The sequence below is a fragment of the Neoarius graeffei genome, chromosome 13, assembly GCF_027579695.1.
Source record: "Neoarius graeffei isolate fNeoGra1 chromosome 13, fNeoGra1.pri, whole genome shotgun sequence".
Classification (NCBI taxonomy): domain Eukaryota; kingdom Metazoa; phylum Chordata; class Actinopteri; order Siluriformes; family Ariidae; genus Neoarius; species Neoarius graeffei.
This window is the reverse complement of record NC_083581.1, coordinates 21,079,511-21,098,311: the sequence shown is the minus strand read 5'-3', so window position 1 is coordinate 21,098,311 and position 18,801 is coordinate 21,079,511. Positions and strand designations below refer to the sequence as shown.

Genomic DNA, 18,801 nt, shown 5'->3' with positions numbered 1-18,801 from the left:
TGTGTAGGTAAGGGATCTCGTACACAAGGTGAGGCTTTTGATGCCGAGATTAATGAAAGTAATTCAGTTTCTTTTAGGGAAGTAAAACATTCTAATTGATGATCTGATACAGTTATATTGTTAACTACAGGGTCACTTACATTGTCTGACCTTAAATTAGTAGTTTGAATTTTTTGTCTGATATTCTCAATTTTTTCATTAAAAAAATTCATGAAATCGTTGCTACTACATACTACAGGTGTGCATGTGTCTATAGTGGACTTATTCCTGGTTAATTTTGCTTCAGTATTAAATAGGAATCTAGGATTATTTTTGTTATCTTTTATTAGGGAGGAGAGATATGTTGATCTAGCAGGACTAAGAGCTTTTCTATACTTCAGGAAGCTCTCCTTCCATGCTAATTTGAACACTACTAATTTTGTTTGATGCCATTTATGTTCCAATTTTTGAGTGGTCTGTTTTAATGTGCGAGTGTCATGATTATACCAGGGTGCTAATTTTTGTCTCTGACTATTTTCCTTTTAAGAGGAGCCACATTATCTAAGGTATGGCGGAATGTTGACTCTAAGCATTCAGTTGCCTGATCGAGTTCTGCTGATAACTCTAAGTTGATAACTGTGGGAGATCATTTATAAAGCTCTGTGCAGTAGTTGATGTAAATGTACGTTTAATACAATAGCGTGGTGAGGTGCATATATTATTACTCAGACATATTTTGAATGAGATGAGATAATGATCGGAGATAACTTCAGACTGTGGAAGTATGACTATATTTTCTACGTTTAACCCAAATGTTAGTATTAGATCGAGAGTGTGACCACCATTATAGGTCGGTCCTATGACATTCTGATTAATCCCTAATGAGTCTAAAATGGACACAAACGCTGTTTTCAAAGGGTCTTCTGGGTTATTGAAGTGATTATTAAAATCTCCGACAACTAAAGCTTTGTCTAAGGAAATAACCAGATCTGAGATAAAATCTGCAAATTCAGAAAGAAACTCAGAATATGGCCTTGGGGGCTTGTAAATAATAAGTAACGGAATTAACTGGGTAGACCTATTTGTCGAGGCGACGTACATTATATTAGTATGAAGAACTTCAAATGTATTAAATTTATAACCAGGTTTTTGTGTTACACCTAGATAATCATTATAAATAACCGTGACGCCTCCTCCTCTGCCAGTTAGACGAGGCTGGTGTATATAACTGTATCCAGAAGGACTCGCTTCATTTAATGCTATATATTCTTTTGGCTTAATCCATGTTTCTGTTAAACAAAGTACATTAAACTCCTGATCAGTAATGAGTTCATTAACCATTAGCGCTTTAGATGTAAAAGATCTAATACTTAATAGCCCCACCTTTAGATCAAAGGTGCTGGCAGCGGCTGTACAGTCAGTATGATCTAATTTTATATTGATTAGGTTACTAGAACAAACTCTCTGAATATTTCTACCTTTTTCTTGAGCTCGAGGAACGGACACAGTCTCGATGTAGTGGACCCTGAGTGACGACTCTGTGCAGCTAGCAGACAGTTGGTTTAGCCTGTTTGTCTGCTCCCTGGCCTTGGCTCTGGATTATCAGAAATTAACTAGGCCTGTTCTGAGACTATGACCTATGCTGCAGGAAATGAGAGCAGCACCTTCCCGAGTGGGATGGATACCGTCCTGCCCTAACAGGCCAGCAGTGCCCTCAAAATTAGCCCAATTATCTATAAAGCCCACACTGTTTTCAGAGCACCACCTGGACAACCAGCAGCTCAGCGACCATAACCTGCTGTAAGCTACATCGCCACGCCACATTGGGAAGGGGCCAGAGCATACTACAGCATCGGACATCGCCTTCGCTAATTTAAACACTTCTCCAAAGTTACTCTTAGTAACCTCAGACTGACGAAGGCATATATCATTAGCTCCTGCATGGATAACTATCTTTGAGAACCTGTGCTTGCCTAGGACCCTAAGATTACCTGCTATATCCGGCGCCTTGGCTCCCAGTATACACCTGACTAAAGCTGCTGGAGCCCCTAAAGGCTGAGCTAATTTCATGTGCCGCATGATAGTCCCCTATAACCAGAGCTCTTTCAGGTTTCTCAGTGGGTGCATCACTAAGGAGAGCAAACCTGTTTGACACGTGATGCAGAGAGGAGTGGTGCTCCTGTGGGCAAGCCTCAGCGGTAGCTTTGGCTCTATGCTTATGCTGCCAAGTCATCACCCATTCGCCCCGCTGTAAGGACTCTAATGCCGGAGTTGGGGGATTACTAACTCCACCTAGGGCATCCAGACTTTCCTGTACAGAAACTACACTGTTCTCATTCTCACTGGCCTTCTCTAAAGCCTGGACACGCGCTTCTAACACTATAATCTTCTCCATCAGAGAGCTAACTAATCTGCACTTATCACAAATAAAGCTATTGCTAGCGATGGAGGAAGAATGACTAAACATCCTGCATTCAGCACACTGAACAGGCTGAAGGTGTGCCATGATGAAAGGATTCATGTACCGTAATTGAAGATCTGTTGATATTAAAGCAGATCCGATGTGGATGGCCTCCGCTTGTGGGCTTTACACAGGAGGAGGGGGGGAAAACTAAAAAAAGCTTCCGGTCTTGGCGTTCTTCCAAAAAAAGAGAGAAAAAATGGAAAAAGGAAAGCGAAAGTAGAAAGTACAAAAAGGAAAGCAACAGTACAATAAAGATGAAGAGGATACTGGAAAATTATTTGTAGAAAAAAAAAGATTTGTAATTAACGCCAACACTCACGGAAAAAAAGAATCGTTGCAAACAACTCGGGAACCAGGAAGTGCATAGAATTAGAACTCGGGGGAGCCACTCCTAGGAAGTGGCTCTGGATTGGTGGACTGGATGCATGTGGTAGTGTCAGGTGTGTGAGTGGGATTGTGGGAAGTGGAGTCCAGAGAGTTAGGTAAGCCCGGGAATGTGACAGTACACCCTCCCCCCCCAGAGTCCAAGGATGCCGAGGGACGAGGGTGACCATGACGACCACCACCCACGCTGCCAGGAACACTCCTGAGTGAGCCTTCAGAACTGCCACAGTGCTGGACAAAGGGTCGTCGTTGCAGACGACCCCTGGGACCACTGGTGCGCAAACCGCCAGGGGGGCTGGACCCATGGCACCTAGGACAGCCCCAAGCCCAAGGCGCAGGCTTCTCTGGATGACACTGATGGAACTCCTCCACCAACCCTGGATCCAGGATATCTCGTGCGGGAACCCAGCTACGCTCCTCAGGCCCGTAGCCCTCCCAGTCCGGATGCAGAATCCCACCTCTCCTTCTGTAGTCAAGCAACCGGTGGACCGCATACACTGGGGTACCTTCAATGTCCACCGGTGGTGTGGGTGTGACATCAGGTGTGGCCTCATCCAATGGACCTGGGACAACAGGTTTCAAGAGGGACAAATGAAAAGAGTTAGAAACACAGTAATGTACAGGCAGATCCAATTTATATGTAACTTCATTAATTATCTGGAGAATTTTGAACGGTCCTATGTATTTGGGTAATAACTTTCTACCTCCCTCAGGAAACCTGAAGTCCCAGGTCGACAGCCACACCCGGTCCCCTGGGAGGTAGGTAGTTGTGTCCCCTCTATGGTGATCTGCCTTCCTCTTGTGTCAGCGGAGGGCATTCTCGGCCTACTGGTGGGTCTGCTCCCAGACCTGCTCGCTCCGTTGCATCCAACTGTCCATGGCCACGTTGTCAGAGGGTGTGGCCAACCATGGCATTAAGGGAGGTTGGTAGCCCAGCATGCATTGAAAGGGGGTGAGGCCAGTAGCAGAGCTGATTAATGAGTTTTGGGCTATTTCAGCCCAGGGCAAATAGTTTGTCCAATCAGCTGGGTTCTCATGACAGTTAAGCCTCAAAAACTTTCCCAGTTCCTGGTTAACCCTCTCACATTGACCATTAGACTGGGGGTGGTAACCGGAAATAAGGCTGACATTAACCCCCAGTCTCTCAAAGAACGCTGACCAGATGTGTGAGGTGAATTGGGGCCCTCGATCAGACACCATGTCTTCTGGGATAGCAAATAGACAAAACACATGATTAAAAAGGATCTCAGCTGTCTGAAAGGCAGTGGGCAGGCTAATGAAAGGAACAAATCTAACCCCACATGAGAACCTATCCACAATGGTCAGAATGACCATGTAATTCTGTGAGGGGGGGAAGGTCAGTGACAAAGTCTACTACTACTACATGGGACCATGGGTGAGAAGGGACTGACAAGGGCATGAGTTTACCGGCAGGAAGAGTTTTGGGTGTTTTACATTTGGAATAGGTGGTGCACGAAGAAAAAAACTTATGGATATCAGATAACATGTTCTCCCACCAATATCAGCCAGCTAATAACTGGTACGTACGGGTCTCACCTGGATGGCCAGATGACAGAGACGAATGAGCCCACATAATTAACTTACCCCTACATTGAGTGGGTACATATTTACTTCTGACAGGACAATCTTCTTTTCTGTCTATCTCTTCTCAATCAATTTCTTCATCTACTTCCATCTAATGGGGTCAACCACAACAAATGGGGGTAGTATATTGACTGCTTCCGAGGAGGCTTCGGGACTGGGATATATGCGGGACAGGGCATTGGCTTTTGTGTTACGGGAATCAGGGTGATAAGAAATGGAAAAATTGAACCGGGAAAAGAAGAGGGACCACCAGGCCTGATGGGGTTTGAGTGGTTTACCTGACCATAAATATTCTAGGTTCTTGTGATCGGTTAACATGAGGAAGGGATGCGTAGCTCCCTCTAGCCAATGGCACCATTCTTCAAAGGCTAGTTTCATAGCCAGCAGTTCTCGATCACTGATACCATAATTACGTTTGGCAGGGGTCAGTTTATGAGAGTAGAACGTGATGGGATGTAGTTTACAGGGGTCACCTACACACTGGGGCAGCACCGCCCCAGTGTCCACCTCAGAGGCATCTACCTCAACCACGAAAGGCCAAGTGGGATCAGGATGCTTCAGGATAGGGGCAGTGGTGAAGGCGACTTTGAGGGCTTTGAATGCCTCCTGCACCTGGGGGTTCCACAAGAGTCATTTGGTACTGCCCTTCAACAAGGTGGTAAGGGGAGCTGCAAGACTACTAAAGTTACGAATGAATCGATGGTAGAAATTAGCAAACCAAGGGAAGCATTGGAGTAGAGCCCTGCACTCCCACGGGAGTCCTGCGGGACCCGCGGGACCCGACGCAAAGCAGTGCGGCGCGGGACAAATTTTGAAAGCTTATTGCGGGTGCAGGCGGGAGGGGGAGTGCACAATGCGGGAGCAGCCGGGAGAGGTGATAAGCTGCAGTCCTGCTAACTAAAAATGTGTTTAAAATAAAATTTATAAATTATTAATTTATGTCTAGCAGATATAATTTGTGCTGGATATTTTATTTGGCATTAATAAAAACATTTTAAGATGCCTAAATTTGCAGATGTGGTCTAATCTCGCGTATGTTTCCAATTCCTTTCCGCTCTTCTGTATTTGAAATCTCTGATCATGGCAGAAGAGCAGAGCTCCTCTAGTGAAGCTCACAGTGCTTCAGAAGTAGGGGGCGGGGCACCATCACGCTGTGTCTTTAAATTATATTAATTTCTTATAGGCCTACTTGTATTTCCTAGAATGTAAATGTGAGGAGTGACATATAAGCTATGTGCAATGTACAATATTCTTAATATCCACTGTAGATTTTGGTAGGTGTGTTGGGTATCTCTGTAAAAGCCTCAGCTGCGCATGCTGCCTGGCAACGCATACCCTCGCTACATGCGCTAGGTGAAGGATCAGTCAGTGGAGAGCTCAGCTAAGCTCAGCATGTTTAATTCCCCAAGCCAATGACAAGAACTTTAGTGAGAAATAACGCGAACGTCTGCATCATGCGGGATTTGCGAGCGGGAGCGGGACAAAATATGGCAGGTGCGGGCGGGAGCGGGACTGAAAATCATAATTCTTTGCGGGAGCGGGCGGGAGCGGGACTGCACAATGCGGGAGTGGGTGGGAGTGGGCGGGAGCAGGACTGAAAATTCTGTCCCGCGCAGACCTCTACATTGGAGCTCTTTTATGGACATAGGGATGGGCAAGAACTTTGTCTTGTCTAGTTACGGCTCTCACTTTCTCATCGTCCATAATGACACCTTCCGGACTGATGACATAACCTAAGAAGGAGGTAGAGGGGAGGTGAAACTCGCACTTCTCTCCTTTGACGAACAACTGAATCTCAAGCAGACGCATGAGGACGGAACGGACATGACGAATATGGGTTTCAAGATTTGGGGAGTAGATCAAAATATTGTCGATGTATGCAATGACACATTTGCCAAGCATGTCCTGGAGTACGTCATTTACGAATGCCTGAAAGACGGACGGGGCATTGCGTAAACCAAAGGGCATCACCAAATACTCATAGTGCCCCCTGATGGTGAGAAATGCTGTTTTCCATTCGTCACCCTCCTACTAGGTTGTAAGCACTTCTTAAATCAAGTTTTGTAAAGATTTGGGCTCCACAAAGTTGTTCTAGTGCTGCGGGAACTAAGGGCAATGGTTAAGAATATGGTTTCGTGACTTGGTTTAACCCACGATAGTCAATGCAGGGCCTAATTCCCCATCTTTCTTGCTGACAAAAAAGAACCCTGCAATGGCAGGGGAAGTAGAAGGATGGATAAAACCCTGTTGTAAGGCCTCCTGAATATACTCCTCCATAGCTTTCTCCTCTGCCTGAGTAAGTGGGTATACCTTAGATTTAGGTGGGACTGCACCATCTAGTAACTCGATAGAACAGTCGTATTCTCTATGAGGGGGAAGCTTGGTAGCATTCTTTTTACTAAATACTTCTAGCAAATCACTATATTCGGGGGGTATGGAAACTATGGCATTGTAATTGGGGCTTTCTATAGTGGTAGACAATACCAGGGCTGTGGGAAGCATGAGACAATGATCATAACAGCAACTGGACCATGAGAGTATTTCCTAATCAGACCAGGATATGACAGGGTTATGTTTTTTGATCCAAGACAAACCTAAAATAATAGCATACTCACAAGTGTTTAACACAAAAAAATGAATCTGTTCAGAGTGCAAAGCACTGACAGTCATCTTGATGGGTTTCATGACCCGGGTAACAAGTCCTTCTCCAACTGGGTCCCCATTGACAGCCGTAAGTCTCAGTGGCGACTCCAGCGGCTCCACAGGAATCTGGAGTTGTTCCACCAGCTCGGCGTGGATGAAATTCCCCTCAGCTCTGGAATCAATTAATGCTGAAAACACACAGACAGACTGAGGGCAGTAAACGGTCACAGGCAGGAGGAAGGACTGGGAGACTAACCCCTTAGTGGGTGCACTCACCACATTAGCACGTGGAGCAGGCTCCACGTGCTTTCTCGGGGTTGATGCCAAAGTGCTCTGCAGACAAACAGAAGGAGTCACACTGCATGGGCTTGAGGATTTCTGGCTCCTGAAGAGTCTGGGTCAGCGGTAGACATGGGCGATGAGGAGCTAGTGTAGCAGCTGGGGCCGTAGGGGATTTACGCTGACCTCTCCTGTGCTTCGGTTGGTCCAGGCAAATGGTGAGAGAAATTAGCCTCTCTAGGCTGTCATCCTTGCATGCCATCTCTACTAGTATGTCAGGGTTCAAACCATTGCAAAAATGTTACAAATAACGCCGGCTCATTCCAACCACTCCCAGCCGCCAGAGTGCGGAATTCCAAGATGTAGTCAGACACTGAGCGATTACTCTGACGTAAACGGGTGAGCAACTCCCCTTGAGAGTGACCCTCATTGGCGTGATTGAAAACAGCGTTAAATTCTTGAATGAAATTGTTGTAAGCGTCGAACTGGACAATGGGCCAAACTGCGGTAGACCAGTCTAAAGCCTTGCCCATAAGGCAAGAAATAACAAAAGAGATGCGAGCCTTGTCTGAGCTCTCGGGGAATTCACAAAAAATATAGAACATTATAACAAAAACCCCTTACACTGATTCGGTGAACCATCAAATTTATCTGGCTTGCTGCCAACAAACGAACAGGTACCTGCCGTGGGGGGAGCAGCCTAGTTAGTGACCCTGGGGCTGCTGGGGAGGCTGAGTCATTGGAGTTGAGTTGTGATTTCTTTCATGCTTTTGGCGATCTGTACTAACTGTTTTTGCTGCTCACCCTGCTGCTGAGTAAGGTTCTGGATGGACTGGGTTACGGAGTCAAAACGCTGGAGATGTTGTCCAAGCATCTGTCCTTGACACACTGCCACATTTGCCATATTTATACTTTCTGGATTGCCACAGTCTTTTCTTAGAATAGCTTTAGCTTGTGTGTGTAAATATATCCCCCCCTTTTTTTTAAAGTTTATATCTTTTACCTATGTTTTATATTTCATGTTTATTACTGTTTGCACCGCGGATAAGAGGGAAGCGCAATTTCAATTCTCTGTATGTCCTGGACATATGGCATTATTGATAATAAAGTTGACTTGAACTTGACTGCTAAGCGCACTGTGTAATCCGCCGTCTGCATGTCGACATAGTATTCTGTAATGCAGCAATGACAGACCAGATGCTCGTGGATTAAGAACAAACTCAGGGTTTTAATAGACACAGTGAGAGAAGGCAACGTACAATAACCAGACCAGGTCGATACCGGGAAACCCAACTGAGTAATGAGGGCTAGACAAATCATGGTCATGAAACGGGTGAGAGTCCAAGAACTGGAAATCAGGAAAACACAGGCAGAATAAACACAAGGGCTAGGCAAATCGGAGTTGAGAAACAGGCAGAGATTGAGAAACCAGGAAGCGAGAGAAAAGAGCAAACAAACAGAAGGGCTAGGCAAAACGGGAAGAAACCAGAAGGCAAAAAGGGTCATCCACAGAACTGCAATCAGATACAAACGCTCAGTGGGCTCACGAAAAATGTGGAGGCAATACTTCACAAAGAACTAAACAAACAGAGGAGTATAAATATAGATATAAACAAAAAGGTACAGGTGATAACAATTAGAACTTGGGGGAGCCACTCCTAGGAAGTGGCTCTGGATTGGTGGATTGGGTGCACGTGGTAGTGTCAGGGGTGTGAGTGGGATTGTGGGAAGTGGAGTCCAGAGAGTTTGGTGAGCCCCGGGAGCGTGACACACACACACACACACACACACACACACACACACACACACACACACACACACACACACACAAACTCAGAAACACACATGTACACTCATATATACACACATATAAACACAAATACACTTATATACACTCAATCATATACATATATATAAACTTACTCAGATACACACATATAGACACTCACATATTCAAACACAAATATACACACGTATACACAGTCAAATACACTCAAATAAACACAAATACACTCATATACACTCACCCATATACATTCATATACACTCATAACAATGTGAAGAATACATTTGCTTTTAAAAGTTAAAGATTGTAAACTTGCTTTCTGTTGTTCTCAAAACATTAGCCTTATAGCCTGTAATCAAACCTTTTTTTTGACAACTTAATCTTTGTATTAATGAAAAATATGCCCAAACTTATAATCATTGTGTTCAAGTAATGGCAATGGCTTGTGACGCAAGCATCAACCTTAAGCATGTCATGTGGGAACATCTTGAGAACTTTTGGAAAAGTGGAACTAACAAGGGGTGGCACAGTGGTGTAGTGGTTAGCACTGTCGCCTCATAGCAAGAAGGTCCTGGGTTTGAGCCCAGCGGCTGACGAGGGCCTTTCTGTGTGGAGTTTGCATGCTCTCCCCGTGTCTGTGTGGGTTTCCTCCGGGTGCTCCAGTTTCCCCCAAAGGCATGCAGGTGAGGCTAATTGGTGGCTCTAAATTGACTGTAGGTGTGAATGGTTGTCTGTGTCTATGTGTCAGCCCTGTGATTACCTGGTGACTTGTCCAGGGTGTACCCCGCCTTTCGCCCATAGTCAGCGGGGATAGGCTCCAGCTTGCCTGGGATAGGATAAGTGGCTACAGATAATGGATGGATGGATGGATGGATGGAAACTAACAAGAGGAATCAACATAACTGTTATAAAATTTTAACAGGTATCACTTTCCCTGATGTGGGGATTTGATTACACAGAACCCAGTGAAGTCATTCTGATGCCATTGTGGATATGATGGACAAGTGAGTGTTATTCGGGTGAATAACTTTGTGTAAGTGTTAATTTGTGTTTACAAGTTTGGGTAAGAGGATCAGATCATTGTGTTCTTCTTTAAACAAATGAGGAGAGAAAATGAGTATTGTGGGCGACTCATGCACTCTGCTCTGGGATCCTATCTGGCCAATCTGTTTAACAAGCCATTTTGTGAGAGGTCCTCTCAAGAAAACATAAAGAACATCCCTGTTTCCAGATGTTCTCTAGCCGCTCTCTCTCGCTCGCTCACTCACTCACTCACTCACTCACTCACTCACACGCGCATGCACACACACACACACACACACACACACACATATATACATGTATGTATGTGTGTGTATATATATATATATATATATATATATATATACATTTTGCACATGTACATTCTTGTGTTTGAGTGTTAAATATTAACAAGCATCTCAGGTGTATCTATTAAAATGCAATAAATGGACATGAAAAAATACTATATGCACATATTTTTGATAACATGGCTCAAAAATGATTTAAGTTTTCGTGTGTGAGTGAGTTGAAGATGCAGGTTTGAGGTCTGGTGATAATGAGTGTATAATGATATAATGATGATATCATGATTCATGCAAAAACTCAAAAATAACACCCAAGAAGAAAATACTGTACATTCCAACACCAATTACTTCCAACACTTACAGTCAAGCACCTCTTTTGTTTCTTTAAGATCTCACAGAATAAAGTGGTGGTCGGGTTTGTTTACAGAGAGAGGGACTTTCTAGTCAGTGAGAGAGTGGGTGTGGAGCATGACAGAATATGAGCGGGGGGGCCCTCATATAAAACCACCAGAGTACAAACCATGCTTTATCCTGCCAGTGTGTCCTGCGCAGAACATATTCAGTCACAGGAAACCCATAAGCTCTCCACCATACGCTCTCTCACACACTCACACACTCCAGTATGCTCACACACAGGATGGCCATGAGGAGGATGAAGGAGATGTGCAGCAGGATGGCTCTAACTTTAGTCTTCTATGTTCTGCTGTTCTACAGTAAGTCTGTGCCCAGCTCTTTGGTACATACTGATGAGAAATGATTTTTTGTTTGTTTGTTTGGTTGGTTGGTTGGTTTTTGTTTGTGTGTTTGTTTTCTATTCCTACATGCTTAAGTTTGGAGCGGTTTCTGAACAAGGCATATTCTTTTGTTTCTCGAGGTTTTAATTTGAGCTTGTTCTACCATTTAACTTATTCATATTTAACCAAAAATTATTCGAAGAGTGGGATTCAGCCAAGACGGCTATTTTATTTATTTATTTATTTACTTCGTTAGTTACCGTAGTTAGTTACTCATAAGATGAACTGATGATAGACTATAACTTTACATAGTGCTGTCAATGGAACATTCATTCATGAGAAGAACATTAATGAGTTTGTACATATTTAACTGGAATATGCCGGTTTAAAAAGTAGCGGGAAGTTGAAACAAAAAAGGCTGGCTCTGAGTGGAAACTCGCCGTTGAACATAATTATGGAGTTTATCCATGGATAGGGTGGAGCCGGGCAGGCGTGTGTTTAGAAAAAGGTGTGTGTGTGTGTGTGTGTGTGTGAGAGAGAGAGAGAGAGAGAGAGAGAGATGGAAATATATAAAACAGTAGGCAATACACAGCCATTTTCTTCTTGTCTTAACAAGCCAGTTCTAAACGAAAACTTATTACCATCTTTGTTGTTGCTACACAAAGGATGTGGTCATTCCTATTCCTTGTGTGTATGTATTCCTTACATACACACAATCTCGTCCATCACAATGACTCGTGAAAGGTAAACGATCATTTCCTTTGGAGGAGCATAACTTTATGCTCCTCCAAAGGAAATGACTGTTTACCTTTCACGAGTCATTGTGATGGACGAGATTGTGTGTATGTTTTGTAACAGAGTGAGTGACTGCATGTCTGTTGATTGGATTAAATACTTGAGAGTGACAGTTGAGTAGCAGTCATATTTGGTGGTGTGGAGGGTCATGTCTAGCCTCCACTACCCTGCTCATTTCTACTGAAGGTAAGAGCAGGATAGCTTGCAGTGCTACTGGTAATTACAGGGTAAGGTCTGGCTTGGATGCTCGACATGTTTTTTTTTTTTTTTTTCCTTCGTCCGGTGGAACAGCTTCTGTAAAGTTTGGTGGCAGCATGAGGTAGCCTTTACCAAGAAAACAGATCTGGCAATAATTCATAGACTACGTTCAGACTGCACCCTGAAACGACCCATATCCGATTTTTTTGCCCATATGCGACCTGTATCCGATTTGTTATTGACAATCTGAACGACACAGATCCGATTTTTTCACATGCGACCCAGGCCGCTTGGATATGTGGTCCTAAATCCGATGCATATCCGATATTTTCACATGTGACTGCAGTCTGACCGGACAGGTCGCATTCATGCGACCTACACGTCATCAACAAGAGACAAACGTCACTATTCTGCGTTGGCTAATCCCGCCTCTTTGGTGGAAAACAACAACATTTGTACAGTTTTCAGAATTTAAATAGACTTTTATAGAATTGATCAAGCTAATGGTGGATTTGGTAGGGACCTGGATGTTGATCTGTTAGCGTGATTAAATAAAATAGTTTCTATAACTGATTTATAACTTAAACCATCCTGTATTACAAGATTATAAGATTGTTCTGGAAATTTCCAGTAATTTGACACCTTCGGTCTCATTAGTCTGCTGCCCACATTAATCAGATTATTGTGTGAGTTCCGCCGCCGCCACAAAAACCACATCGCCAGGTCTCGCCTCATCTCCATCGCAAACTGCACTGGTGTTTATGCACCTTGAGCCAGCGCTGAGAGAAGTTGCAGAATTCAGCTGGCTATAAACAATCTAAATAAATATTTATAAAAATGTAGAAAAAGTTTATTAATATGACGAAATAAATATGTGCAAATTATTAAGCCTGAATTAAGAGTTTGGTAATACAGCGGCCATATCCCAAATGACTGCCTACTGAAGCTCGAGTGCACTATATAGAGTTTAAAAATCCATTACTTCCTAGTAACATGTAGTGTACTTATATAGAAATTAGAGAGACATTTAGGAGTCAACCCTCGTTACCAGGCTACACGTTTTCATTTCAGTTCAGAAACAAAAACACACATGAGACCTCACACTTTAACACTAACCAGATAATTAAACAAAAAAAAAAGAAATCATTAAACTTGAAGAGTGCGCTTTTTTTTTGTTTACGTATTACGTAGATGTGCTTATTACGTGTCAATTTGCGCATGTGGGACACTTTTGGGCCGTTTTCCGTTCATATTGGAGATCACATACAAGTCTCATATAATTGGTAATGTGAACAGCCTAACAAAAAAATTGGATTTCACAACAAATCCGATATGGGTCGTTTCAGGTTGCAGTCTGAACATAGTGATGGAAACACACCACTACATTACCAGTAGTGAGGAGGGAGGAAAACGCAGCACAAACACATGAAAGGCACGAATCAATTTGATATTTTATGTAACAAAGCAAATTAAATTGCACTAACCAGATTTCCATTGCAGTTTTGAACAAAAGAGAAGCAACATTCTAAAAATTGACAAAACACAACAGTGAATGGTTAAGTGATGTTGTGTGATTAAAGCTGGGTTTTCTTCTCTAGTGTGCCATCTTTTCTTTCAGGAATGTAGCATTTCCATTTGCTCTTCATGTCATGTGACTTAAATTCAAAAAATGTGTTTCCATTCAATTTTGTGAAATATTGCTTTATTGAATCATCTGAAAAACCAACCAACTTTTTTTTGCGATATGAGATTTTTTCCCTAAAGTCACATTTCCATTACCCATTTTTGGGTCCGCAATTTCAAATTGCGCAATAAACAGGTTAATGGAAACATGGCTACAATTGGCTCTATGCTCAGAGTTTAGCAAGGGTCATCCAGGTCGTGTCATTTAAAGATTTCACATCACAACTTCTTCAAGATGAACTTATGTATTCTAAATATTGCTTGAAATTTTAAAATGTGGGAAATGTGTTTGTTTTTTTTCACAGCAGTAAACATAATGACAACTTAAGCTGAACAGTATACCAATTAATTAACCTTCAAAAACTTTTTGAGCTGCCCCTACCTGGCTTGAAACACAGACTTGCACATATGATGATTCCCACCAGCATGTTACACTGTTTACACTGGTGTGTAATTAACACTGATGTGATGGATTCTGCTTGAAGGTGGTCAATATTCACTTTCCAGTGAAAGATCGTTGAATTAGGAAGCTGCAGAGAAGTGCAGTAAGTTTTTTAATTCTCAGCCTCACTTTTAAAAACACAATATTTTTTGTAATATTTGACTGTATCTACTATGTATATGGTTTAATCAGTGACTCAGTGCATGGTGTGTGGGTGAAATCATTGGCCCTAACAGAACAACAACCATTCACACTGGACTTTTTTTTTCTGTTGACAGAGCCAACAATGATGTTGTGATCTGTATTACTCTGTGGATAAACTGAGAGCCCAAATTTCAATCAGTAAAGCATCCAACATTTATGCAAGTCCTGTAGGACATACATCATAGCATGCATCATAAAGCAGATGGTAGGACTATTTCTTAAACCTTTATTCATCACATGCACACTTCAAGCACAGTGAAATTCATCCTCTGCATTTAACCCATCTGAAGCAGTGAACACATGCACACACTCAGAGCAGTGGGCAGCCACACCAGAGCACCCGGGGAGCAGTCAGGGGTCAGGTACCTTGCTCAAGGGCACTTCAGCCCAAGGCCATCCCATGTCAACCTAACTGCATGTCTTTGGATTGTGGGGGAAACCAGAGAACCTAGAGGAAACCCACGCAGATACGGGGAGAACATGCAAACTCCACACAGAAAAGCCCTTGCCGGTCACTGGGTTCAAACCTGGAACCTTCTTGCTGTGAGGCGACCGTGCCAACCACTACACCACCGTGCCGCCCTTTGGGACAGTCAGCTCCAAAGCTGAATTAGTTAATTAAAAAAAACAACAATGAGTGAAATAGGCAGTTTCACAATTCCTTGGTCAATTAAAAAAAAAAGTAAATAATTAAAAAAATCTCTCCACTGACAGTTTGATAATCTTCATTAGAGAGACATTATCTCTCAGCTGTTAGTAAAGCAGGTAGAAGAGAGAAGAACATGGACCAATGGACTTAAAATTGTAGGCAGAAAGTGTGAACAGATCAAATTCTTCTCATACCTGCATGAATACAATCTCAGGTCATTTTCCTGTGGACTGGAACAGAGCCGGAACTTGAATTTATCAGTCAGGTGGAAGAGTGGTAGTGGTCTCACTGAAATGACATTTGGTTCTGTCCAGGCTTCCTTCTGGAATGACCATTTCCAGAAAAGTTGGGATAATTTCCAAAATGCAGTGAAAACAAAAATCTGTGATTTGTTAATTCACATGAATCTTTATTTAACTGACAAAAATACAAAGACAAGATTTTCAATAGTTTTACTGACCAACTTAATTGTATTTTGTAAATATAAATGAACTTAAAATTTGATGTCTGCAACACACTCAAAAAAATTGGGACAGAGGCATTATTACCATTGTGTTACATCACCTTTCCCTTTAATAAAACTTTTTAATTGTATGGAATCTGAGGATACTAGTTGTTGCAGTTTTGCAATTGGAATTTTTATCCATTCTTGCTTGATACAAGACTTCAGCTGCTCCACAGTCTGTGGTCACCATTGTCTGATTCTCCTCTTCATGATGTGCCATACATTCAGAGGTGGAAAAACCCGGGTGCAGAAAGTAAAAACCCTGCCACATTTTTGCTCCAGCCAATTCAATGAACCGACTGATCCTAATTACCACACCCCCTAAGCCAGGTTGATGAGCTAATTGGTGAAATCACCTGTGTTGAGAGCACAGGCAGAAGGAAAACCTAAGCAGGACTTTTACTTTGTCAATCCAGTTTTTCCACCTCTGCATACATTCTCAATAGGAGACAGATCTGGGCTGGCAATAGGCCAGTCAAGCATACACACTCTGTGACTACGAAGCCACACTATGTAGCCCATGCAGAATGAGGCCTGGCATTGTCCTGCTGAAATAAGCATGGACTTCCCAGGAAGAGATGTTGCCTTGATGAATATGTCTCTCTAAAATCCCAATATATCAGTGGTACCTTCACACACATGCGACTCACCCATGCCATGGGTACTGATGCCCCCCATACTATCACAGATGCTGGCCTTTGCACCTTTCTCTGATAACAAACTGAATGGTCATGTTCACCTTTAGCACTGAGAATTTGATGTCTGGTTTTCCTGAAAACGAGCTGAAATGTGGACTCATCTGACCACAGCACATGTTTCTACTGTCTTTCGTTCCATCTGAGATTAGCTTAGGCCCAGAGAAATTGGCGGTGTTTCTGCATAGAATTGAAGAATGGCTTCCTTCTTGCACAATACAGTTTCAGACTGCATTTCTGGATACAGCGGTAGACTGTGTTAAGTGACGTTTTCCAAAGTACTCCTGAGCCACGCACATTCAACAGTGATTTCCGACCTTGCCCTCTATGCACTGATGTGTCTCAGAATTCCCTGAATCTTTTCACAATATTATGTACTGTAAGAGGGGCGGCACGGTGGTGTAGTGGTTAACGCTGTCGCCTTACAGCAAGAAGGTCCGGGTTCAAGCCCCGTGGCCAGCGAGGGCCTTTCTGTGCGGAGTTTGCATGTTCTCCCTGTGTCCACATGGGTTTCCTCCGGGTGCTCTGGTTTCCCCCACAGTCCAAAGACATGCAGGTTAGGTTAACTGGTGACTCTAAATTGACCGTAGGTGTGAATGGTTGTCTGTGTCTATGTGTCAGTCCTGTGATGACCTGGCGACTTGTCCAGGGTGTACCCCGCCTTTCACCCGTAGTCGGCTGGGATAGGCTCCAGCTTGCCTGCGACCCTGTAGAACAGGATAAAGCGGCTAGAGATAATGAGATGAGATGAGCGATGTACTGTAGATTTTGAAAGACCGAAAATCTTGCGTTGGGAAATGTTCTTTTTGAATTGACAAACAATTCTCTCATGAATTTTAGCACAAAGGAGTGAGTCACGCCCCATCCTTGCTTGCAAAGACTGACCCTTTGGTGCATGATCCTTTTATACCCAATCATGATATCAATTAAACTGCTTATTGTGTAATCTTCCAAAATGGGGTTACTTGAATATCCTATAAAGTTTTCAATCTTATTTTGCCTCTGTCCCAACTTTTTTGAGTGTGTTGCAGGCATCAAATTCTAACCTCATGTATATTTAAAAACTACAATTAAGTTGGTCAGTAAAACTATTGAAAATCTTTTCTCTGTACTTTTGTCACTTCAATAAAGGTTCATGTGAATTAACAAATCACAGATTTTTGTTTTTATTGCATTTTGGAAAATATCCCAACTTTTCTGGAAATGGGGTTAGTAATTGGGTTGAAATGTTTCGTAATTTTCTGTATTTTATGTGAAATCACTATTTCTGTTTGAAGTGTAATTTATATATTTAATTCGGCAAAACTCTGTTTAGAGCAATAATTAGGGCCCGAGCCCTATGGGCGAAGGCCCTATTGTTCTTGTAAGAATTCACTATTATTATTCTTCCGTCTTCTTCTTCTTCTTCTTCCGTCTTCTTCTTCTTCTTTATTTTTCTCCGCTGTTGGGCCATTTTCGGGGCGCTTGCCATGGGCGAAAACGCACGAAATTTGGCACCAGTTCCGAGAATTGCCACCGCTACTCAGAACCAGAAGCCCAAACTTGGCCGGGGCTCAGGGCCTCTATAGCGCCCCCTAAGTCGTTGTGATTTTGGCCTCCTGCATTAAGGTGCCTGGGTGCCATGTAGTTTGTAGTACTGGCATGCCATTTGGTACGCATATGTATCTCACTAAGCCGGACAAAAATGTAATGCCAATGCATTAGCCACGCCCAAGAGGAAGTGAGGTAATTTCACTTTTGTGCGAAATGCATGGCCACGAAGACGGCGCAACTCCTCCTAGACCGTTCATAGGAATGTCACCAAAATTGATACACATCATCTACAGACATGGCTGACAAAAGTTACTAAATACGTTTCACGTACGATAAACCGTTCAGAAGTTATACGTCAATCAATTTTCGATGCAAAATTTTACATGCTTAAAAATTCATAACAAATCTTCTGATTGCTCAAAACTGCTCATACTTCACACGCAAATCACTCATTGGGCTTCTGACATGTTACCCAATTTCTGTGATATTTCGCCACTGGGGGCGCTATTTTTGGGCAAAAATTCCAATCTTTCCTCAAATTTGGTCAAACTTCACGGCCACCCTCTTACTACCTCCCATGTCATGTATACCACGTTTTGGAAATTTTCGTCCATGGGGGGCACTGTTTTTGGCCGACGCAATTGCTCCAAAACGGGTTTTTGGTAAATAATTCCATAATGCTTTTCCTTCACACCACTACCTTGTGATAGTACGTTGCTGTTGTAGACACTTATTTTTCCAACTCATAATCGCTCATGTACAGCATAGCGCCACCTACTGACATGGGAAAAACCAAAAAATTTATTCTTCAAAAATCTATATCTCATCTTTTATTTACTCAATTGTCATCAAACTTCATACGCAAACTCTTCATAGCTCACCTGACGTCTACGCCAAA

General features: G+C 42.8%; 1 protein-coding gene across 3 annotated transcripts in view; it reads left to right on the top strand.

The window, feature by feature from the left end:
• The first annotated feature begins 11,007 nt into the window (after positions 1–11,007).
• The window catches only part of cd34 (CD34 molecule), a 95,478-nt gene continuing 87,684 nt past the window's right edge, over positions 11,008–18,801 (top strand). For 2 of the 3 annotated variants that reach the window (XM_060937346.1, XM_060937344.1), the window contains exon 1: positions 11,008–11,178. In XM_060937346.1, the coding sequence (XP_060793329.1) occupies positions 11,088–11,178 (91 nt within the window). In that variant the 5' untranslated portion in view covers positions 11,008–11,087. Of the gene's footprint in view, positions 11,179–14,180; positions 14,421–14,595; positions 14,727–18,801 lie in introns of all 3 variants that reach the window. The other variant, XM_060937345.1, reaches the window with a different exon arrangement.